This window comes from Mobula birostris, chromosome 23 (assembly GCF_030028105.1).
Source record: "Mobula birostris isolate sMobBir1 chromosome 23, sMobBir1.hap1, whole genome shotgun sequence".
Classification (NCBI taxonomy): Eukaryota; Metazoa; Chordata; class Chondrichthyes; order Myliobatiformes; family Myliobatidae; genus Mobula; species Mobula birostris.
Window position 1 is genome coordinate 63,623,595 of NC_092392.1, and position 24,529 is coordinate 63,648,123.

The 24,529-nt window shown below is 46.0% G+C and overlaps 1 protein-coding gene across 3 annotated transcripts in view; it reads right to left on the minus strand.

Moving 5' to 3' along the window:
* washc4 (WASH complex subunit 4) overlaps positions 1-24,529 on the minus strand; it is a 115,528-nt gene that overhangs the window by 19,141 nt on the left and 71,858 nt on the right. For all 3 annotated transcript variants that reach the window (XR_011882965.1, XR_011882964.1, XM_072241680.1), the window contains exons 26-32: positions 20,908-21,016; positions 11,739-11,805; positions 11,574-11,660; positions 11,161-11,308; positions 6,009-6,105; positions 4,931-5,127; positions 3,273-3,372 (exon numbers count right to left, since the gene is read on the minus strand). Coding sequence is in view for 1 of the 3 variants with exons in the window: in XM_072241680.1 (XP_072097781.1) it covers positions 3,273-3,372; positions 4,931-5,127; positions 6,009-6,105; positions 11,161-11,308; positions 11,574-11,660; positions 11,739-11,805; positions 20,908-21,016 (805 nt within the window). In the remaining 2 variants the exon portion in view is untranslated. The remainder of the gene's footprint in view (positions 1-3,272; positions 3,373-4,930; positions 5,128-6,008; positions 6,106-11,160; positions 11,309-11,573; positions 11,661-11,738; positions 11,806-20,907; positions 21,017-24,529) is intronic.

Sequence of the window (24,529 nt, forward strand, 5' to 3'; positions counted from 1 at the left end):
CACTTCCCCGAGCACAAAGGAGTATCAGTGTAAACCTCCCCATTGGTTTATTACTATTGTGGCATGTACTGAGACACAGTGAAAAACTTGCCTTGCACTGTAGACAACCTGAGGCACAGATATTAGGGCAGTTGTCCAAAGGTGGAATACATTGGAGGAGGATACTTGCACAGATGGCTGAAGTTTCTGGGAATAGTTCACAAGGCGCAGAATAGATATGTCCCATAGAAGAAGTTGTTTGCAAATGGCAGGGATAGGCAACCATGGCTGGCAAGGGAAGTTAAGGACTGCAGAAAAGCCAAGGAAAGGGCATATCCCTGCCAATTAAAGCAATTAATCTGCTAATTAAATATGCAGACATTACTACATTGATTGGCCTTATCTCAATTAATAAAGAGGCAGCCTGCAGAGAAGTCATCACCCTGATACAGTGGTATCAAGAAAACAACCTCTTCCTCAACATTGCAATAACAAAGAAGCTGGTTGTGGATTACAGGAGGAATAGAGACAAGCTAAAGGGGCAAAATTGAGAGCATCCTGACTGGCCATATCACTGCCTGGTATGGGAACTGTACATCCCTCAATTGCAGGACTCTGCAGAGAGTGGTGCAGACAGCCCAGCACATCAGTAGATGTGAACTTTCCATTACTCGGGCCATTTTTACACACTTGTCATTGTAAATGTCCTCAAGGATCATTGGGGACTCAAGTCACCCCAACCACAAACTGTTCCAGCTACTACCATCCGGGAAACAGTACTACGTTCAAGCCAGGACCAGCAGGCTCTGGGACAGCTTCTTCCACCTGGCCATCAGATTGAGTAATTCACGCTGACACAATTGTATTTCTATGCTATATTGACTGTCCTGTTGTAAGTCTTACTGTACATACTATTTATTACAAATTACTATAAAAAGCACATAGCACATTCTGAGAGAGACATAACATAAAGATTTTTACTCCTCAAGTATGAGAAGGATCTAAGAAATAAAGTCAATTCAATTCAATAATGTTTGGGAAACTTTTAACATCCAAAAGGCAACTAAAAAAGCTATAAGGGAAAAGATGAAATATGGGGGAAAACTAGCCAATGATATAAAGCAGGATACTAGAAGTTTTTTTCAGTTATATAAATAGTAAAAGCGGGGTGAAAGTTGATATTGGACCACTGGAAAATGACGTGGGTGGGGTAGTAATGGGGGACAAAGAAATGGCAGATGAATTTAATGGGTACTTTGCATCTGTCTTCACCGTGCAGTGTGCCAGAGGTTCGTGAGTGTCCATTACAAAGTAAAAAGTGCAAGGCAAGCTGAAAAGTCTAAAGGGAGATAAGTTCAAAGGTACAATTTAATGTCAGAGAAATGTCTACAATATACATCCTAAAATGCTTTTTCTTCGCAACTATCCATGAAAATGGAGGAGTGCCCCAAAGAATGGACAACAGTTAAATGTTAGAACCCCGAAGTCCCCCCTCCCACGCGAAAGTGGCAGCGAGCAACAACCCTCCCCTCCTCCCCACCCGTCTCTATTCTTCCTGTAGTCCACAGGACCGGATGCACTACATCCCAGAGTCCTGAGAGAGGTTGCTGAAGAGATAACAGATGCACTGGTCAAGATCTTTGAAGAAACACTCGATTCTGGGATGGTTCCGGAGGACTGGAAGATTGCAAATGTCACTCCACTTTTTAAGAAGGGAGGAAGGGAAAAGAAAAGGAATTACAGCCAAATTAGCATAACCTCAGTGGTTGGGAAAGTGTTGGAGTCTATTATTAAGGATGAGGTTTCAGGACACCTGGAAACTAATGATAAACTAAGTCAAAGTCAGCATGGTTTCTGTGAAGGGAAATCTTGCCTGGCAAATCTGATAAGAGTTCTTTGAGAAAGTAACAAGCAGTATGGACAAAGGAGAGGCAGTCGATGTCATTTACTTGGATTTTCAGAAGGCTGCTCAAGATAAAATCCAATGGAGTTACAGGAAAGGTACTAGAATGGCTGACAGGCAGGAGGCGGCGGGTGGAAATCAAAGTGGCCTTCTCTGTTGGCTGTCAGTGACTAGTGGTGTTCCTCGGGGGTCAGTATTGGGAAAGCAGCTTTTCACATTGTTCGTCAATAATTTGGATAATGGAATTGATGGCTTTGTGGGCTAATACAAAGATAGATGGAATGCTCTGCCACAGACTGCGGTGAAGGCCAAGTCCGTGGGTATATTTAAGGTGGAAGTGGATCATTTCCTGATCAATCAGGGCACCAAAGGATATGGTGAGAAGGCAGGTGTAAGGGGTTGAGTGGGATCAGGGAGCAGCCATGATGGAATGGCAGAGCAGACTCGATGGGCTGAATGGCTTAATTATAATCCTATGTCTTATGGTCTAATCTAAAAGACTCAAAGGCAAGAGTTTAGGGGTAGAATTTCAGAGACTGGACACAAAGCAGCTGAAAGCATGCTTCTAAACACTTGAGAAATTAAATTTAGTGCTGGAGGAGCAGTGATCAGAGCCTGGAGCAGCTCGATCTTGAGCTCCAGCACTCTCTATGAGGAGCTTGCTTGAAGCTGGCCAGGAATGCAATGGAGTAGTCAGGTATGGTAATAAGGAAGGAGTGGGGTCGAGCTCAGGAAATGGGGAAGACAGAGGGGTCTAATGTTCTCGAGGGGAAAGGGTCCGAGTGACAGCACGGGTGTGCTCAGAAACTTCTTTGGTCAAGTACAAAATCTGATTCCGCATCAAGCCTGGGAGAAGGTATTGAGGGGACAGGGTTCAATCATTCACTACTAACAATTCAGGAAAAGGGCAGGACTGGTGGAGCTGCACAATGTGTTACTGGTTGCTGTTATCATGGGAGAGTGTGTGTGGAAGGCTTGTAAAGTTATTATCTCAGTTCCAGTGATCTAGTTCAATCCTGACTTGAGTGGAGTTTGCACGTCCTCTCTGTGTGATGCGTGGGTTTTCTTCCCACCCCCGAGTGCTCTGCTTTCCATCCTCTTCTCGAAGACATGCAGTTTGGTAGGTCCACTGGTCCAAGTGTGTAGATAGTTGGTAGGAGATTGGGGGAAGTTGATGGGATTGAGAACGAGAATCAGAATCAGGTTTATTATCACCGGCATGTGACATGAAATTTGTTAGCTTAGCAGCAGCAGTTCAATGCAGTACATAATCATGACACTGCCATGGGCCACCTATCACTAACAGTGTGCCACTGCACCTCACTGTAGGTGAATCTGTCCAATAGGCAGAGAGCTGTGATGGGCATTATGACTAATGTTGAACACTTGCCTTCCTTGTCCTTTTGCTCCTGACTTTCCTCAGCGGCTGTCTGATCACCTCGGAAGAAAATTCTGGCGCTGCTCAGTGAGAAATACAGTAGCTCAAACTCCTGGAGACAGAAACCAATGGAATCAACATCAGCAAGAGGTGAAGCAACATGGCTTTACCCTAATCCAACAGTTCACTATCTGATCAAAGTCAGTGCTCTCCCACTTTACACAAATTTAACAGTTTCACAATGGCAACAAACACAGAAGGTCAGGCAGTCCTGAGGAGAGAGAAACAGATTACACTTCTGGTTAAAGATCTGTCAGAACTGGAGGCATTGCAGAAAATAATCAGGAACATCAACTCCATTCCTCTTTCGACAGATGCTGTGAGCTTCCGCACAATTTCACCCTTTACCGCATCTCCAGCTGGATCGATGAATGGAATTTCTTTTGACTACAGTTAGTTATAAAACTTCTGTACGCTCCTCGTTCTGATTCAGCCAGGTTGGCTTAGCTCTCTGCAATTCAGTCCAAGTCAAAGACGAAGCTCGCTCCTAATGCCATGAGATATATTTGCATGCACAATGAAAGTGGGTGCTATCCTTAGGATGAGGTTAGATTGCCTGACCAGGTGAATCCCAAAGGGCCACTGGTCAAGTGGGCTCACACTCAACCTTCTCTTCGCAACTAAAAGACTTGAGTTTGCTGCCTTCATATCTTGTGAGGGAGTCTAGCTTTCTAATATATCCAATGATTATAACACTTTCTAAAACATTCCATCTGGGTGCCCAAAGGACACAAGGACTGCAGCAAAAGTTCTCAATTTAATAATGGAACCTTCAAAAGCAACGACGGATCATTTAAATGTAATGTTTCATGCTTCCCCTTTATGCCAATTCTGACAGCTCTGGGCTGTAAAATATCTGGATTTCTTTGCAAATTCTTTGTTCAGCAAATGGAATCAAACAATTTTACTTTCCCCTCAGGCGTGCATCCAAGCTGCACAATTTCTTGATACCAAACATCGTGATTTAAAACTACAAATTGTCATGTGTGGACCACTCCCCACACCAGGACTAAAGCTGGCACTAACTCGTGTGCACCAACAGGAGTATGGCTCCAAACACCAACACTGGCACCAGCCTAGTAGGCAGAGGCTGCCTATCACTGTGTTCCTTCAGAAGTCCAACATTGCAGTAGATGCCAGATTAAAACTGCAGCGAGCACAGCAGTCCTGATTCAAAGAAGCTCTCTCCTGGGAAAAGTCTAGAATGCTCATTACTTGAGTGAGTTTCACTTCCTACTCTAATTAATTTTGAATGTAAAAATAATGTTCAACACTTTAAGCAATATTTTTAATACGCCCAAAGTGCTACCAAATGCTTGTGACTGTCACATTGTGTCCCACTGACAATTCAGGAGCCTCCACACTGGCAAGGGGCAGCAGCAGTCATGGCCTGGAGTGTGGATGAGGTCTGGGAGTCGAGATGGGTTTAACTGGTCCTGATCCACCTGATCCCATCCTGAGGGAGGCAGTGGCCACACTGCAACACACAGCAGGGTCCAGGCCAGTGATGCTGGGTTACAGACGTTCACTGACTACATTCATATTATTTGCCTGAGTAGCTGTAAATAGATGTCTAGCCGTTTCTGGGTTAGATTCATTGTTTTGAGTACCTGTAGATAGATGTCTAGCCGTTTCTGGGTTAGATTCATCGTTTGCAGCAGCTTTTCGTCCTGATTGGTTGACTGGAAGTTTTGCTGTTTAACAACTGCATTCTTCTCTTTGATATATTTCTCTCTCACGGACTGAAACCAGTGTAATGAGTCGAACTCCTGGTACTGATCCAGCAGTTTAAGGATGTAAGCAACTCCTATAATGAATGAGGAAGGAGACAGTAGACCGATGAAAGATTGCAGTGGTGTATACACCTCTGTGTGATCTGAACCTAGCAGTGAAAGGACAGAAAAACTGATGGAGGTGCAGCTCAGCCAGAGCAACAAAGCAGATGGAACCCTCTCCATTCCCTCTGGAAGTTTCTGTTTGGCATGTCTCTCCCAATAAGCATTGATAAGAGAGAGGAGTGTGGTGTGTTTGTCTTGGGAGTGGGGATTGGAGAATGAGGTAGGTTTAAGAAGGATAACTAACTCCATACAATAGCTTAAAGTGAAAGGTGATAGATTCTTCATTCATAAGGGCATCAGAGTTATAGGGAGAAGCCAGGAATATGGGGTTGAGAGGGAAAATAAATCAGCCATAAACAAAGAACGGAACAGACCTGATGGGCCAAATAGCCTAATTCTATTCCTATGTTTACGGTCCAAGTTGCAGGACCTTTAAAGAATTTGCACATGTTGCAACTTCATTAAAAACTACTAATAACAGCTAGGTTGTTCTGACTGAAGGACAGCTCCAGTCTCAGATGAGCCCCATTCCAATCTCTAATGACAACCCATGTAGAAGTATTCACTGCCATTTTCGTCACCCCAGCAGCACTGGGAACAGCTGAGCAAAGTTTTGAATAAAGCTTAAACACCATCTTATTTAGAGAGCGCAAAATGCCTAAGACAGGAAACTCCCTGGAATCATTTCTCACAAGCTAAGTGCTTTCTGCTCCTGAGCTCGAAACTGGTGTTCATTTGTATTAATCACAGGCAACATTTTAGTCTCAGTATAGCCAAGTCTCAAGGACATGTCACAGGTAAATAGCTGAATTCATACATGGGAAAGTCAGGTGGGTATATGTTGACCTACCCATTGCAAACCCATCATCTGTGAAAGCAGCTCCAGATTTATTCTTCTTGTTCAACTTCTCCTTGCAGCTTATTGAGTGATCGACAAAATTCAATGTCTGAAATGGCCAAGGATGATCGTCAATGAAATGCAGGGTGTAAAACAAAATTAACCACTACTACTGAACAATATCTACAATAGCTTGTATTTTCTATTGTCAAGAAGGATGTTGCAAACTCACTATATTAAACTTGTCACTGTATACACTTTTAGAAAATTCTCTGCACTTGAAGAGCAGCAATGTCCTTTTTACCAGACTGATGTAATTCAAACACAGCAGTTCAAGAGCAGGCCAATTTAAATTCAATTAACACAATAATCTGTGTTAAAAAGCATTCAGGTCTAGTAAAGGTGACCATGACACCAGCAGAAACTGCTGGCAAGGACAGAATCTCTTGACCAGTTCAAGAACCCTTCAACGTGTCACCCTTCTGAACACAGTCCCACAGAGAGTTCCAGGCTTTGAATGCGGTGATGATGGAGGGCCAGTGGGATAGTTCCAAGCCCAGACGGTGTGCAACTGGAGTGACCCTGCTGGTTTCTCCGTGCCCAAGTAGGTCCTGGATTTCAGAATGATCTAGGGAGAAGTGCAGTGCATTTTGCACATGGTATAACACTGTGTGCCTGTGGGGGAGTGGGGGAATTGGATATTCCCAATGTGGTATGATAAAGCAGACTGCTTTGTTCTGGATGGAGTTGGAGCTGAGCTCATCCAGGCAAGTGGAGAATTCCTGCAGGGACAGCTGCACTGCTGTCGGGGGTGATCTTCCCCTGTATTCACAACCCTAAACATTCATTCCAATGTAAGAGCACCTTGGCCACAAGTGTGTTGTTCAATAAAATGCACCAGACTTATTTGCCTCAACCATCCCAACAGCATCTCTAGGCCTGTAGTCTCTGCACCTATTTTCACTCCAGATCACCTGAGTAACTTGGAAATGCATCAGTAGTTCTCCACTATAGGCTGGTTCCAGCTCCAGGAGATCCTTCCCCAACAGCACTGTAGAAGTACTTCCAGTGGAGAGGAGACAGAAGAAAGGAAATTACAGGTCAGTTAGCGGTAGTGAAGATGTTGGGAGTCGATTGTTAAGGTGGTGGTTTCGGGGACCATGGAGGGACATGGTTTTCAAGTCAGCATAGTTTTCAGGAAAAAATCTTGCCTGACAAATCTGTTGGAATTTTTTGAAGAAATAACATGGAGGATAGAGAAAGGAAAATCAGTTGATGTTTGATGTTGTGTACTTGGATTTTCAGGCAGCCTTTCACAAGTTGCTACACTTCTGTGAAACAAGTTAAGAACCCATGGTAGTACAGGAAAGATACTAGCATAGATAAAGCAGTGGCTGACTGGCAGAAGACAAAGAGTGGGAATAAAGGGAGCCTTTTCTGACTGGCTGCCAGTGACCAGTGGTGTTCCACAGGGGTCTGGGTTGAGACAACTTCGTTTTACGTTAGGTGTCAATGACTTGGATGATGTAATTGATAGCTTTGTTGCAAAGTTTGTGGATGATACTAAGATAGGTGGAGGAGCAGGTAGCATTGAGGAAGTAGAGAAGGACTTAGATTAAGTGAATGGGTAAAGAAGTGGCAGATGGAATATAACCTGCAAGTGTATGGTCACGCACTCTGGTAGAAGAGATAAAAGGGTAGACTTTCCTGAATGTGTGGTGCATGGCCAAGTGGTTAGGGCATTGGGCTCACGATCTGAAGGTTGTGGGTTTGAGTCTCAGCCAAGGCAGCATGTTGTGTCTTTGAGCAAGGCATTTAACCACACACTGCTCCAGTCCACCCAGCTGAAAATAGGTACCCGCAAATGCTGGAGGTTAACCTCGCGATAGACTGGCATCCTATCTGGCGGGGGGGGGGTCGCTTCACACCACAGAATGCCTGATGGGCCACAAGGCTCGGGACAGACCTTAACTTTTTCTAAATGAAGAGAAAATTTAAAAATCTGAAGTTTAAAGGGACTTGGGAGTCCTTGTGCAGGATTCCCTAAAGGTTAATTTGCAGGTCGAGTTTGTGGTGAGGAAGGCAAATGCAATGTTAGCAATGACTAGAATACAAAAGCAAGGATGTAATGTTGAGGCTTTGTAAAGCACTGGTGAGGCCTCACTTGAAGCATTGTGAGCAGGTTTGGGTCCCTTATCTTAGAAAGGATCTACTGACACTGGAGAGGGTTCAAAAGAGGTTCACAAAAATGATTCCAAGATTGAACAGCTTGATATATGAAGAGTGTCTGATAGCTGTGGGCCTGTATTGACTTGAATTCAGAAGAATGAGGGGTGACCCAATGAAACCTATCAAATGTTGAAAGGCCTTGATAGAGTGGGTGTGGAGAGGATGTTTCCTATGGTTGTATAGTCCAGGACCAGAGGATACTGCCTCAGAATAGAAGGGTGTGCTTTTAGTACAGAGATGAGGAGGAATTTCTTTAGTCAGAGAGTGGCGAATCTGTGGAATTTGTTGACACAGGTGGCTGTGGTGGCCAAGTTTTTACATGTGTTTATGGCAGTAGTTGATAAATTCTTGATTGGTTAGGGCATGAAGGGAAGCAGAGATAAGGCAGAAGATTGGAGGCTGAGAGGAAAAATAGACCAGCCATGATGAAATGGCAGAGCAGACTTGATGGGCCAAATGGGCTAATTTTGCTCCTGTATCTTATGATCTATATTATTGTTATTTATCTCTGAGGATTGTAAATTCCTTGGAATCCCCTACCCAGAGCTGTAGAGACAGGGTCATTATATATATTCAGGACGAAGCATTGCAGCCTGTTCTATTCAGTATTGGAGGAATAGTGCAGAGTACACCAAGATGCCAACATGCAGGATATTCAAGTGAACTCTGCTGATAACACTACTTGTACAGTATGTGAACTTCTTCAACTGAGTGTAAATTTCATCCAATTTACTCTAATACAGGAAAGCTTTCATGTACCTCAGCTAAGTATATGTTGGTACCTTCCATGAGGGTTGAGTCAGCTTCTGTCCACTTGCTTTTTCATGGCATCCTCGACAGTGTCTGCTGTTGTGAAAGATTTGCCGGGGACATGTTCAAAGTCATAAAAGTATCGCATAAGCCTTATTCTGATTCTTTGCAGAAGTGGAGGTAAGTTATCCAAGTGTTTTGAGCTGAGGAGACTGACAAATGGATTGTGGTCTGTTTCAAGTAGGATTTTAGTGCCTATCAAGCATCAGCTGAAGCATTCACAAGCCTGCACAAGAGCCAGCATCTCATTTTCGATTGGGTGTGACACTTCAGTAGGAGTCAGTGCTCTTGATACCGATTTCCATACACCACCACAGTCTTGCATTAGCACTCTCCCTCAGCCAAAGAAAGAGACGTCTGCTGAGACCTTGGTTGCTTTGGAATGCCAATGTTGGTGGAGAGATAAGCTCTGCTTTAAATGTTGAGAATGGCTTCTCCTGTGGTGTGTCCCAGGTCCAAACATTTCTCTGAGTGAGGAGATCATGTAGTGGCTTTGTTTTCTCTGCCAAATCTGAAATGAATTTTCCTAGCTGATTTACTATGCCAGGGAAACTGCAGATCTTTGATATATGTTGCTCCATGTTCCAAACTCCTGCCAGTTTGTCCCTCTGAGGACAGTGGATGGCCTAAGAGCTTCACCTCCACCTTTGCAAATTCGCATTTCTTTTGGTCAGGGTGATTCCAGTCTGTTTCAGTTTCCCCAAGACAGCTTCCACTCCTTTGTCATGTTACTCACTTGAACCTCCAAAGATGAACACATCTTCCATGTAGCAGACTTCAAGTCCCGCCAAAATTTAGTTCGCCCTCATCTGAAAGAGTTCAGGTGCTGGTGAGATGCCAAAAGGGAGTCTCTTGGTGTCCATATGGTGTGATAAAGTTTGTGAGCTTCTGTGACTCAGGAACTAAACAGATCTGCCAGAACCTGAGTTTGAATCTAGCTTGATGAAGAACCTTGAGCACATACTGGGTATGCTGGGTGGAGCAAAGGGCAGAATAAACTTCTCCCACCTCATTGCATTATTCAACTTTGCAACATAAACACAGATCTTCACTGTGGCTTGGGAACAGGAACAATGCCTGCACACCAGTCAGTAGGTCCATTCACTCTAGTCATGATGGCAAGTGCCTCGATTCTCTCTAATTCATCTTTGACTTTATCAGTGGAACTGGTACACGCCTCGCTGTGGTCAGAGAGTAGCACTTCAGTTGGATAAGGTTTTCCTCTTTTAGTACTCCCAGGCCTGTGAACAACTCTGGGTACTTCACCTCACTACAGGAAGGATGTGGAAACCATAGAAAGGATGCAGAGGAGATTTACGAGGTTGTTGTCTGGATTGGGGAGCATGCCTTATGAGAATAGGTTGAGTGAACTCGGCCTTTTCTCCTTGGAGCGACGGAGGATGAGAGGTGACCTGAGAGAGGTGTATAAGATGATGAGAGGCATTGACCGTGTGGATAGTCAGAGGTTTTCTCCCAGGGCTGAAATGGCTAGCATGAGGGGGCACAGTTTTAAGGTGTTTGGAAGTAGGTACAGAGGGGATGTCAAGGTTAAGTTTTTTTTAATGCAGAGAATGGTGAGTGCATGGAATGGGCTGCCGGTGACAGTGGTGGAGGTGGATACGATAGGGTCTTTTAAGAAACTCCTGGATAGATATATGAAGCTTAGAGAAATAGAGGGCTATGGGTAACCCTATGTAGTTCTAAGTACATGTTCGGCACAGCATTGTGGGCCGAAGGACCTGTATTGTGCTGTAGGTTTTCTGTGTTTCTATAAAACACAATCATCTTTTAACTTGTGTTTACTGACATGCCTTTATGTAATGGAAAATCACAATATAGCCAGTTTTCAAAGAACACAGTCCCCTGCAGCTGACAAACACTGTGTTATGATTATAGGTTTTTCTCAGCTGTGGCAATGAACCACTTTGGTTTCACGATTTCCAGTGTTCTGCGGCTGTAGAGAAACCCCTTACTGCGTTTCTGCCACTGAACTGTATACATATCAATTGCCCTGCTGAAGGGTGGGCAGAATGCATCAAGACTGGACATCCTGTTGTGATGATTCTTCAGCTTCATGCTCAGCGCACAGCAGGAAGTACAAAAACAGCTGGACGCGCAGACTTACCAATGGCGGCACGATGATGTAGAAGTTACGCAGATGCATATTTTTAGAGCTACGAAATTCAGGAGAAAACACATCTACCAGCATCTTGAAGTATTCGGTGCCTTCGGCAGAGTTCCGGGTGAGATCCGTGAGGACAGAGTCCAGCTGTCTAATATTTAAAACAAACACACAGCAAAATGTAAACCCTGAGAAAATATTTAATTATGAGCCATAAGAAAATAATGTGTTTCTCAGGCCTATAAATGTACACAAATGGGAAAACAAAGATGGAGAAGAGCTAGTCCATATCAGCTGTAACATACAACCAGAGCAAAGAAAGGGAACACGTGATGCTCAATTCAGTAGTTGTCGTGGGGTCTAGTTCTGTCACACGAGGTAGGGAAGTTAAATCCACCCACAGCTGTTGACATTACCTGGCAGCTGTTTGAGTTTCCTCAGAGAGTTTCTCTTCTTTCACAAGCTCCTCAAAGTTCACAATATCCTCCAAATCTGGAACAAACCTAAAATAAAAAGAGTCACCACAAGGTCCATGCAGTAAATTTTGAAGAGTTATATGTAGCTTTGTAATTAAAGTTCACCTTATAGCATTACTGCAGCAATGCAGTCCACCAGATCGTATCATCCGAACATAGCCCATTGCATTCCCTGCAAGGAAGGTCATTTCAATAGGTAAGCACAAGTGAACATTCGACAGCCATCAGGAGCTTTTCACAACCAGAGGGCAAATGCACCAGCTGAACACACTTCCCATGCATGGAGGTTGTTTCCACTACAGGGAGCTAGTCACCTCAAGGCAACAGAAGACAGATAAATAGGTGACTGTCAGAAGAGGGAAGGGACAGCACCCCTGTGGTTGTGCCCCTCAACAACAAGTACTCCATTTTGAGTACTATTGGAGGGAGGGGGAGCTACCTGGGGGAAGCAACAGCAGCCGTGCCTCTGGCACTGAGTCTGGCCTTGTGGCTCAGAAGGGTAGGGATCTGAAGAGGATGGCAGCAGTCACAAACAAGAGAATATCTGCAGATGCTGGAAATCCAAGTAACACACAGGAACTCAGTAGGCCAGGCAGCATCTATGGACAAGAGACACAGTCGACGTTTTGGACTGAGACCCTTCAGCAAGACTGAAGCAAAAAGGACAGCAGCAGTAATAGGGGATTCTACAGTTAGGGGGACAGACAGGTGATACTGTGGACGCGAAAAGGAAACACGTATGCTAGTTTGCCTCCCAAGTGCCAGGGTCTGCGATGTTTCTGAATCACAATCCTGAAATGGGAGGGTGAGCAGCCAGAAGTTGTGGTATATATTGGTAGCAATGACATAGGTAGAAAAAGGAAGGAGGTCCTGAAAAATGAATGCAGGGAGTTAGGAAGGAAGCTGAGTAGCAGGACCTCAAAGTAATCTCGGGATTGCTGCCTGTGCCATGCAACAGTGAGGATATAGGAATAGAATGAGGTGGCCAATAAATGTGTGGCTGAAGATCTGGAGCGGGGGCAGGGATTCAGATTTCTGGATAATTGGGACCTCTTCTGGGGCAGGTATGACCTGTACAAAAGGGATGGGTTGCACTTGAATCCGAGGGAAACCAATATTTTTGTGGGCAGGTTTACTAGAGCTGTTGGGAGTGGTTTATACTGGGGGATGGGAACCAGGATGATCAAGCTGAGGATGAGCCAGCAGGTTTACAAGTAGATATGTGGATATGGAAGTAAGGAAGGGCAAGCCAATGATTCGATACAAATGCAGGCAGTGCAAAGAATTAAGTTGTACCACAGAGGCAAAATTCAAAAGGGCAAAGAATGCAGGTGATGTACTTAAATGCGTGTAGCATTCAGAGTAAGGTAGACGAACTTGTGCCGTAATTACAGATTGGTCGGTATGCCATTGTGGGCATCATTGAGTCGCAGCTAAAAGAAGGTCATAGTTGGGAGCTTAACATCAAAGGATATTCATTGCATCGACAGGACAGGCAGGAAGGCACAGGCAGTGGTGAGGCTCTGTTGGTAAGAGATGGAATTACATCTTTAGAGAGAATGTCACAATTGTAATGGGGGACTTCAGTATGCAAGGGGATTGGAAAAATCAGGTTGGTGTCAGATAACAAGAGAGGGAATTTGTTGAATGCCTACGAGATGACTTTTTAGAGCAGCCTGTACTTGAGCCTACTTGGGGAAAGACCATCTTAGATTGGGTGTTGTGTAATAATCTAGATCTTATTAGAGAGTTTAATTCAAAGGAACTCTTAGGAAGCAGTGATCATAATATGATTGAATTCATACTATAATTTGAGAAGAAGCACAAGTCACATGTATCAGTATTGCAATGGAATTAAGGAAATTACAGAGGCATGAAAGACGAGCTAGCGCAGGTGGATTGGAGGAAGATACTGCCAGGATGGCGGCAGAGCAGAGACGTCTGAAGTTTCTGGGAATAGTTTACGAGGTGCAGGATAGAAATGTCCCAGAAGTAGTAGTTCTCAAATGGCAGGGCTAGGCAATCGTGGCTGACAAGGGAAGTTAAAGACTGCATAAAAGCCAAGGAAAGGGCATATAAGGTAGCAAATGTGAGTGGGAAGCTGGATGATTGGGAAGCTTTAAAATCCAACAAAAGGTGACTAAAAAAAAGCAATAAGGGAAAAGATGAAATATGAGGGCAAACTAGCCAATAATATAAAGCAAGATAGTAAAAGTTTTTTTTCCAGTTATATAAATAGTAAAAGGGAAGCAAGAGTTGATATTGGACCACTGGAAAACGATGCTGGCAATGTAGTAATAGGGGAGAAAAAAATTGCAAATGAGTTTAATGGGTACTTTGCATCAGCCTTCACTGTGGAAGGCATCAGCAGAGGTCCGGGCGAGTGTCAGGGAGCAGGGGTGAGTGGCCTTGCTATTACAAAGGAAAAAGTGCCAGGTAAACTGAATGGTCTTAAGGTGGATAAGTCACCTGGACCAGATGGACTACACCACAGAGTCCTGAGCGAGGTTGTTGAGGAGATAATGGATGCATTGGTCATGATTTTTCACAAATCACTTGATTCTGACATGGTCCCAGAGGACTGGAAGATTGCAAATGTCACTCCACTCTAAGAAGGGAGGCAGGCAAAAGAAATTATAGGCTACACACATCAAAGTTGCTGGTGAACGCAGCAGGCCAGGCAGCATCTCTAGGAAGAGGTGCAGTTGACGTTTCAGGCCGAGACCCTTCGTCAGAACTGAAGGAAGAGTTAGTAAGAGATTTGAAAGTGGGAGGGGGAGGGGGAGATCCAAAATGATAGGAGAAGACAGGAGGGGGAGGGATGGAGCCAAGAGCCAGACAGGTGATTGGCAAAGGGGATATGAGAGGATCATGGGACAGGAGGCCCAGGGAGAAGGAAAGGGGGGGGGGGAGCCCAGAGGATGGGCAAGTGGTATAGTCAGAGGGACAGAGGGAGAAAAAGGAGAGTGAGAGAGGCCTGCTGCGTTCACCAGCAACTTTGATGTGAGTTGCTTGAATTTCCAGCATCTGCAGAACTCCTCTTGGTTGCGAAATTATAGGCCAGTTAGCCTAACCTCAATGATAGGGAAACTGTTGGAATCTATTGTTAAGGATGAGGTTTCAGGGTACTTGGGGAGACTAATGATGACACAAGTCAAAGTCAGAAATATAAAGGGAAATCTTGCCCTGACAGATCCGTTAGAGTTCTTTGAGGAAATTACAAGCAGGGTGGACAAAAGAGAAGCAGTGGATGTCAGTTACTTGGATTTTCAGAAGGCATTTGATAAGGCGCCACACATAAGGCTGCTTAACAAAATAAAATTCTATGGTGTTACAGGAAATATACTGGCATGGATAAAGGAATGGCTGACAGGCAGGAGGCAGTGAATGGGAACAAAGGGGGCCTTATCTGGTTGACTGCCAGTGACTACTGGTGTTCATCAGGGGTCAGTATTGGGACCGCTGCTTTTCACATTGCTTGTCAATGATTTGGATAATGGAATTGATGGCTTTGTGGCAAAGTTGCCTATGATATGAAGATAAACAAATGCCAGATGGAATACAGTGTTGGGAAATGTATGATAATGCATTTTGGTAAAAGGAACAATAGTGTGGACGATTATCTAAATGGGGAGAAGGTTCAAACATCAGAGGTGCAAAGGGACTTAGGAATCCTCGTGCACGACTCTCAGAAGGTTAAGTTACAGGTTGATTCTGTGGTAAAGGCGGCAAATGCGATGTCTACAACACACACAAAATGCCAGAGGTTTCTCCCTCCAGCATTTGTGTATGTTGCTCAGATATCCAGCATCTGCAGATTGTCCTGTTTGTGAAGAAATGCAATGTTTACAGTTATTTCAAGGGGAATAGAATTTAAAATTAAGGAGATAATGCTGAGCCTTTATAAGACACTAGTCAGGCAGCACTTGGAGTATTGTCAACAGTTTTGGGCCCCATGTCTCAGAAAGGATGTGTTGTCATTGGAGAGAGTCCGGAGCAAGTTCACAAGGATGATTCTGGGAATGAAGGGGTTAATATATGAGGAGCATTTGGTAGCTTTGGGCCTGTACTCACTGGAATTTAGAAGAATGCATGGGGATCTCATTGAAACCTACCGAATGTTGAAAGGACCAGATGGGGTGGATGTGGAGAGGATGTTTCCTACCGTGGGGGTATCCAGAACAAGAGGGCACAGCCTCAAAATTGAGGAGCAACCTCTTAGAACAGAGGTAAAGAGGAGCTTTTCCAGCCAGAGAGTAGGAATCTGTGGAATGCTCTGCCAGAGATTGCGGTGGAGGCCAAGTCAGTGGGTATATTTAAGGATCGTTTCCTGATCAGTCAGGGCATCAAAGGATATGGCGAGGAGGCAGGTATACAGGATTGAGTGGGATCCGGGATCAGCCACGATGGAATGGTGGAGCAGACTCGATGGGCTAAGTGGCCTAATTCTGCTCCTGTGTCTTATGAACTATACCAAAAGATCACATCAGCCCTCCGCCAAGCAAGTGGCATGAAATGGCTCAAGTGGAGTCTGTCAGGTTCACGCTGCACACAGACCCACTCTCTCCCCTTATGATAGGCATCCGCTAGTCTTGCGAGACCATGGATTTGCGCCTTGGAAGGCTTCCAGGCCTGGGCAAGGCTGTATGGAAGACCAGCAGTTGGCCATGCTTCAAGTCTCCCCTCTCCACACAACCGATGTTGTCCAAGAGAAGGGCACTAGGGCCGATACAGCTTGGCACTGGCGTCGTTGCAGAGTAATGTGTGGTTAAGTGGCTTGCTCTCTCCTTATCCTCATTCCTTCCTCACCCATCCACACCGTTTTCCCTGAAATGCACCCATTCACCTCAAACATACTAGAATGACATGCATCACAGATTGGTCTGGCAATCACTCTGCCCAGGACCACCAGAAACTCCAGAGAGTTGTGGACATGGCTCAGCACACCACAGAATTCAAACCTCACCCATGGACTATCTAAACTTCTTGCTGCCCCGATAAAGTTGCCAACATAATCACCTCAACCACCCTGGACTTTCTCTCTTCTCCCCCTTCTCAACATGCCCAAGATCTAACAGCCTGAAAACCTGCAGCACCAGGCTCAAGGACAGCTTTAAATAACTGTGCAGACTAGTTTCTAAATGGGGAGAAAATCTAAAAATCTAAAAATCTGAGATGCAGAGGGACTTTGGAGTCCTCATGCAGAACACCCTGAAGGTTAAGACCATAAGACCATAACACAAAGGAGCAGAAGTTGGCCATTCGGCCCATCGAGTCTGCTCCGCCATTTTATCATGAGCTGATCCATTCTCCCATTTAGTCCCACTCCCCCACCTTCCCACCATAACCTTTGATGCCCTGGCTACTCAGATACCTATCAATCTCTGCCTTAAATACACCCAATGACTTGGCCTCCACTGCTGCCCGTGGCAACAAATTCCATAGATTCACCACACTCTGACTAAAAAAATTTCATCGCATTTCTGTTCTGAATGGGCGCCCTTCAATCAAGTCATGCCCTCTCGTACTAGACTCCCCCATCATGGGAAACAACTTTGCCACATCCACTCTGTCCATGCCCTTCAACATTCGAAATGTTTCTATGAGGTCTCCCCTCATTCTTCTAAACTCCAAGGAATACAGTCCAAGAGCGGACAAACGTTCCCCATATGTTAACCCTCTCATTCCCGGAATCATTCTAGTGAATCTTCTCTGTACCCTCTCCAACATCAGCACATCCTTTCTTAAATAAGGAGACCAAAACTGCCCACAGTACTCCAAGTGAGGTCTCACCAGCGCCTTATAGAGTCTCAACATCACATCCCTGCTCCTATACTCTATTCCTCTAGAAATGAATGCCAACATTGCATTCGCCTTCTTCACTACCGACTCAACCTGGAGGTTAACCCTAAGGGTATCCTGTACGAGGATTCCCAAGTCCCGTTGCATCTCAGAACTTTGAATTCTTTCCCCATTTAAATAGTAGTCTGCCTGTTTATTTCTTCTGCCAACGTGCATAACCATACACTTTCCAACATTGTATTTCATTTGCCACTTCTTTGCCCATTCTTCCAATCTATCCAAGTCTCTCTGCAGACTCTGTTTCCTCAGCACTACCAGCCCCTCCACCTATCTTCATATCATCAGCAAACTTAGCCACAAAGCCATCTATTCCATAATCCAAATCGTTGATGTACAATGTAAAAAGAAGCGGCCCCAACACGGACCACTGTGGAACACCACTGGTAACTGGCAGCCAACCAGGATAGGATCCCTTTATTCCTACTCTCTGTTTCCTGCCAATCAGCCAACTCTCTATCCATGTATGTAACTTTCCCGTAATTCCATGGGCTCTTATCTTGTTAAGTAGCCTCACGTGTGGCACCTTGGTAAAGGCCTTCTGAAAATCCAAATATACAACATCCACTACATCTCCCTTGTCTAGTCTACTGGTAATTTCCTCAAAAATTGTAATAGGTTTGTCAGGCAGGATTTTCCTTTAAGGAATCCATGCTGAGTTCTGCCTATCTTGTCATATGCCTCCAGGTACTCTGTAACCTCATTCTTGACAATCGACTCCAACAACTTCCCAACCACCCATGTGAAGCTAACAGGTCTATAATTTCCTTTTTGCTTCCTTGCCCGCTTCTTAAATAGCGGAGTGACGTTTGCAATCTTCCAGTCCTCCGGAACCATGCCAGAATCTATCAACTTTTCAATCATCGCTAATGCCTCCACAATCTTCACAATACTCGCTCAGTTCCTCTGCCATCTCCTTATCTCTCATTACAATTTCTCCAGTAACATTTTCTATCAGTCCTATATCTACTCTCACCTGTCTTTTACTCCTTATATACTTGAAAAAGCTTTTAGTATCCTCTTTGATATTATTTGCTAGTTTCCTTTCATAGTTAATCTTTTCCCTCTTAATGACCTTCTTAGTTTCCTTTTGCAAGCTTTTAAAAACTTCCCAATCCTCTGTCTTCCCACTAATTTTTACTTCCTTGTATGCCCTCTCCTTTGCTTTAACTTTGGCTTTGACTTCTCTTGTCAACCACGGTTGCATCCTTTTTCCATTCGAAAACTTCTTTTTTGGAATATACCAGTCTTGCATCTTCCTCACTTCTCACATAAACTCCAGCCACTGCTGCTCTGCCGTCTTTCCCGCCAGTGTCCCTTTCCAGTCAACTTTGGCCAGTTCCTCTCTCATGCCACTGTAATTTCCTTTACTCCACTGAAATACCGACACATCAGATCTCGGCTTCTCTTTTTCTAATTTCACAGTGAACTCAATCGTGTTATGATCACTGCCTCCTAAGGGTTCCTTCACCTCAATCTCTCTAATCACCTCCAGTTCATTACACAATACCCAATCCAGTACAGCTGATCCCCTAGTGGGCTCAACAAAAGCTGTTCTAAAAAGCCATCTCGCAGACATTCTACAAGTTCTCTCTCTTGAGATCCATTTTCCCAATCCACTCGCATGTTAAAATCCCTCACAATTATCATAACACTGCCCTTCTGACAAGACTTTTCTATTTCCAGTTGTAATTTGTAGTCCATATCCCTGCAGCTGTTTAGAGGCCTATAAATAACTGCCATCAGGGTCCTTTTACCCCTGCTATTTCTTAGCTCAACCCATAAAGATTCTGCACCTTCCGATCCTATATCACCTCTTTCTAATGATTTAATATCATTTCTTACCAATAAAGCCACGCTTCCCCCTCTGCCTACCTTCCTATCCTTCTGATACACCGTGTATCCTTGGACGTTCAGCTCCCAGAGACATGCATCCTTTAGCCAGGTCTCAGTGATGGCCACAATATCATACCTGCCAATCTGTAGCTGTACGACAAGATCATCCACCTTATTCCTTATGCTGTGTGCATTTAAGTATAACACCTTAAGACCAGTATTTGGTACTTTTCGCTTTGATTTCACTGCAACTTTATTGCACTGCAACTCATCCCAATGGTTACAAATTTGCCCCATCACCTGCCTGTCTTTCCTGACATCTTTACTGCTCACTATCTTAGATTTATTTCTGTTTTCCCCCTCCTCCGTTCTATCATTCCGGTTCCCATCCCCCTGCACTATTAAACTTCCCCGCCAGGATATTGGCCCCCTTCGGGTTCAGATGTAACCTGTCCTTTTTGAGTAGGTCATACTTCCCCCAGAAGAGATCCCAATTATCCAAGAATCTGAAGCCCTGCCCCCTGCACCAGTTGCAGGTTGCAGGTGGTGAGGAAGGCAAATGCATTTTTAGCATTCGTTTCAAGAGGTCTAGGATACAAGAGTCGGGATGTGATGCTGAGGCTTTATAAGACACTGGTGAGGCCTCACCTGGAATATTGTGAACAGTTTTGGGCTCCTCATCTAAGAAAAGATATGCTGGCATTGGAAAGGGTTCAGAGGAGGTTCATAAGGATGATTCTGGGAATGAAAAGGTTATCATATGAGGAACATTTGCTGATTTGCTGGCTCTGGGCCTGTACTTGCTGGAATTTAGAAGGATGGGGGGGGTGATCTCATTGAAACCTTTTGAATTTTGAACTAGGCAGAGTAGATGTGGGATGGACATTTGCCATGGTGGGGAAGTCTAGGTCAAGAGAGCACAGCCTTAAGATAGGGAGGGATCCATTTAAAACAGAGATGCTAAGAAATCTCTTTAGTCAGAGGGTGTTGAATTTGTAAAATTTATTACTACAGGCAGCTGTGGAGGCCAGGACATTGGATCTACTTAAGATGAAGATTGATAGCTTCTTGATTGGCCATGGCATCAAAGGTTACGGGGTGAAGGCTGGGGAGTGGGGCTAAGGAGGGGGATAAAAAAGGATCAGCCATCATTGAATGATGGAGCAGACTCAATGGGCCAAATGGCTCAATTCTGCTCCTGTGCCATTATTATGAGACAACAGGACAAGGGAAGATGAACTCATCTTCACAACCTACCTAGTTATGGCTGTGCACCATGTTGTCTACCTGCACTGCTTTTTCTCTGTAACTTTATTTGGCATACTGATGTTTTCCCTTCTACTACCTCAATGTGATGAAATGGTCTGTACGGATGGCATGCAAAACAAGATTTTCTTGCTGATATGTGGCAATAGTAACCATCTCCAATCAAGGCCAAAAGCAGAAACACGGACCCCAATGCACTTCTTATCACACCATTCTTCTTGTGAAACCAAACAATCGGAATGCTGATCGAGAAACACTGTAGGAAGCTTGAAGGAACTGAAAACGTACCATCAGTTCACTAACAGTCACTTACCTATCTGGCTGATAAGCTGCCTGAACTGATCGAGGTAGCTCTGTCCCTCTGGAGTCAGGCCAAGTTTCCGAATGCCTCGATTGAATTTGTCTGCACGATCAAAAGGGTACTGTGAATAAGAGGAGGTTTTAGTGTGGCAGAATTGAGAACTCAACAACAAATTGAATCACACTGATACCTGCATGTAGTGTTCTGTGCAATCACCCCCCCTCCCCCCAACCTGTGTTTCGGTGGAAACCACAAAATCAGAGATGTGGCCACACTGACTGATTAGCTTTTATTGTTCCAACTTCTTCTCCATGAAAATTGCTAAGAGGTCATCAGAAGCATGCTGTCATTTGACAACAGACCCTTGCTCACAGTGCTCCCCAAATGCGATGGCGGAGAGATGCTGAAGGTGTGAGGGGCACACAGCAAGTGGCGGAGATGAAGGTGTGAGGGGCACACAGCAAATGGCGGAGAGATGAAGGTGTGAGGGGCACACAGCAAATGGCGGAGAGATGAAGGTGTGAGGGGCACACAGCAAATGGCAGAGAGATGTAGGTGTGAGGGGCACACAGCAAATGGCAGAGAGATGTAGGTGTGAGGGGCACACAGCAAATGGCGGAGAGATGAACGTGTGAGGGGCACACAGCAAATGGCGGAGATGAACGTGTGAGGGGCACACAGCAAATGGCCGTGAGATGTAGGTGTGAGGGGCACACAGCAAATGGCAGAGAGATGAACGTGTGAGGGGCACACAGCAAATGGCAGAGAGATGAAGATGCGAGGGGCACACAGCAAATGGCGGAGATGAACGTGTGAGGGGCACACAGCAAATGGCGGAGATGAACGTGTGAGGGGCACACAGCAAGTGGCCGTGAGATGAAGATGCGAGGGGCACACAGCAAATGGCAGAGAGATGAAGGTGCGAGGGGCACACAGCAAGTGGCCGTGAGATGTAGGTGTGAGGGGCACACAGCAAATGGCAGAGAGATGAAGGTGTGAGGGGCACACAGCAAGTGGCAGAGAGATGAACGTGTGAGGGGCACACAGCAAATGGCAGAGAGATGAACGTGTGAGGGGCACACAGCAAATGGCAGAGAGATGAAGGTGTGAGGGGCACACAGCAAATGGCAGAGAGATGAACGTGTGAGGGGCACACAGCAAATGGCGGAGATGAAGGTGTGAGGGGCACACAGCAAATGGCAGAGAGATGAAGGTGTGAGGGGCACACAGCAAATGGCGGAGAGATGAAGATGCGAGGGGCACACAGCAAATGGCAGAGAGATGAAGGTGCGAGGGGCACACAGCAAATGGCGGAGATGAACGTGTGAGGGGCACACAGCAAGTGGCCGTGAGATGAAGATGCGAGGGGCACACAGCAAATGGCAGAGAGATGAAGGTGCGAGGGGCACACAGCAAATGGCAGAGAGATGAAGGTGTGAGGGGCACACAGCAAGTGGCCGTGAGATGTAGGTGTGAGGGGCACACAGCAAATGGCAGAGAGATGAAGGTGTGAGGGGCACACAGCAAATGGCAGAGAGATGAACGTGTGAGGGGCACACAGCAAATGGCAGAGAGATGAAGGTGTGAGGGGCACACAGCAAATGGCAGAGAGATGAACGTGTGAGGGGCACACAGCAAATGGCGGAGATGAAGGTGTGAGGGGCACACAGCAAATGGCAGAGAGATGAAGGTGTGAGGGGCACACAGCAAATGGCGGAGATGAAGGTGTGAGGGGCACACAGCAAATGGCGGAGATGAAGGTGTGAGGGGCACACAGCAAATGGCAGAGAGATGAACGTGTGAGGGGCACACAGCAAATGGCGGAGATGAAGGTGTGAGGGGCACACAGCAAATGGCAGAGAGATGTAGGTGTGAGGGGCACACAGCAAATGGCAGAGAGATGAAGGTGTGAGGGGCACACAGCAAATGGCGGAGAGATGAACGTGTGAGGGGCACACAGCAAATGGCGGAGAGATGAAGGTGCGAGGGGCACACAGCAAATGGCAGAGAGATGAAGGTGTGAGGGGCACACAGCAAATGGCGGAGATGAACGTGTGAGGGGCACACAGCAAATGGCCGTGAGATGTAGGTGTGAGGGGCACACAGCAAATGGCAGAGAGATGAAGGTGTGAGGGGCACACAGCAAATGGCCGTGAGATGAAGGTGTGAGGGGCACACAGCAAATGGCAGAGAGATGAACGTGTGAGGGGCACACAGCAAATGGCCGTGAGATGTAGGTGTGAGGGGCACACAGCAAATGGCAGAGAGATGAAGGTGTGAGGGGCACACAGCAAATGGCAGAGAGATGAACGTGTGAGGGGCACACAGCAAATGGCCGTGAGATGTAGGTGTGAGGGGCACACAGCAAATGGCAGAGAGATGTAGGTGTGAGGGGCACACAGCAAATGGCAGAGAGATGAACGTGTGAGGGGCACACAGCAAATGGCAGAGAGATGAAGGTGTGAAGGGCACACAGCAAATGGCAGAGAGATGAACGTGTGAGGGGCACACAGCAAGTGGCAGAGAGATGTAGGTGTGAGGGGCACACAGCAAATGGCGGAGAGATGAACGTGTGAGGGGCACACAGCAAATGGCAGAGAGATGAACGTGTGAGGGGCACACAGCAAATGGCGGAGATGAACGTGTGAGGGGCACACAGCAAATGGCGGAGATGAACGTGTGAGGGGCACACAGCAAATGGCAGAGAGATGAAGGTGTGAGGGGCACACAGCAAATGGCAGAGAGATGAAGGTGTGAGGGGCACACAGCAAATGGCAGAGAGATGAACGTGTGAGGGGCACACAGCAAATGGCCGTGAGATGTAGGTGTGAGGGGCACACAGCAAATGGCAGAGAGATGAAGGTGTGAGGGGCACACAGCAAATGGCGGAGATGAACGTGTGAGGGGCACACAGCAAATGGCCGTGAGATGTAGGTGTGAGGGGCACACAGCAAATGGCAGAGAGATGAAGGTGTGAGGGGCACACAGCAAATGGCAGAGAGATGAAGGTGTGAGGGGCACACAGCAAATGGCCGTGAGATGTAGGTGTGAGGGGCACACAGCAAATGGCAGAGAGATGAACGTGTGAGGGGCACACAGCAAATGGCAGAGAGATGAAGATGCGAGGGGCACACAGCAAATGGCGGAGATGAACGTGTGAGGGGCACACAGCAAATGGCAGAGAGATGAAGGTGTGAGGGGCACACAGCAAATGGCAGAGAGATGAAGGTGTGAGGGGCACACAGCAAATGGCGGAGATGAACGTGTGAGGGGCACACAGCAAATGGCAGAGAGATGTAGGTGTGAGGGGCACACAGCAAATGGCGGAGAGATGAACGTGTGAGGGGCACACAGCAAATGGCAGAGATGAACGTGTGAGGGGCACACAGCAAATGGCAGAGAGATGAAGGTGTGAAGGGCACACAGCAAATGGCAGAGAGATGAACGTGTGAGGGGCACACAGCAAATGGCAGAGAGATGAAGATGCGAGGGGCACACAGCAAATGGCAGAGAGATGAAGGTGTGAGGGGCACACAGCAAATGGCGGAGAGATGAACGTGTGAGGGGCACACAGCAAATGGCGGAGATGAACGTGTGAGGGGCACACAGCAAATGGCGGAGATGAACGTGTGAG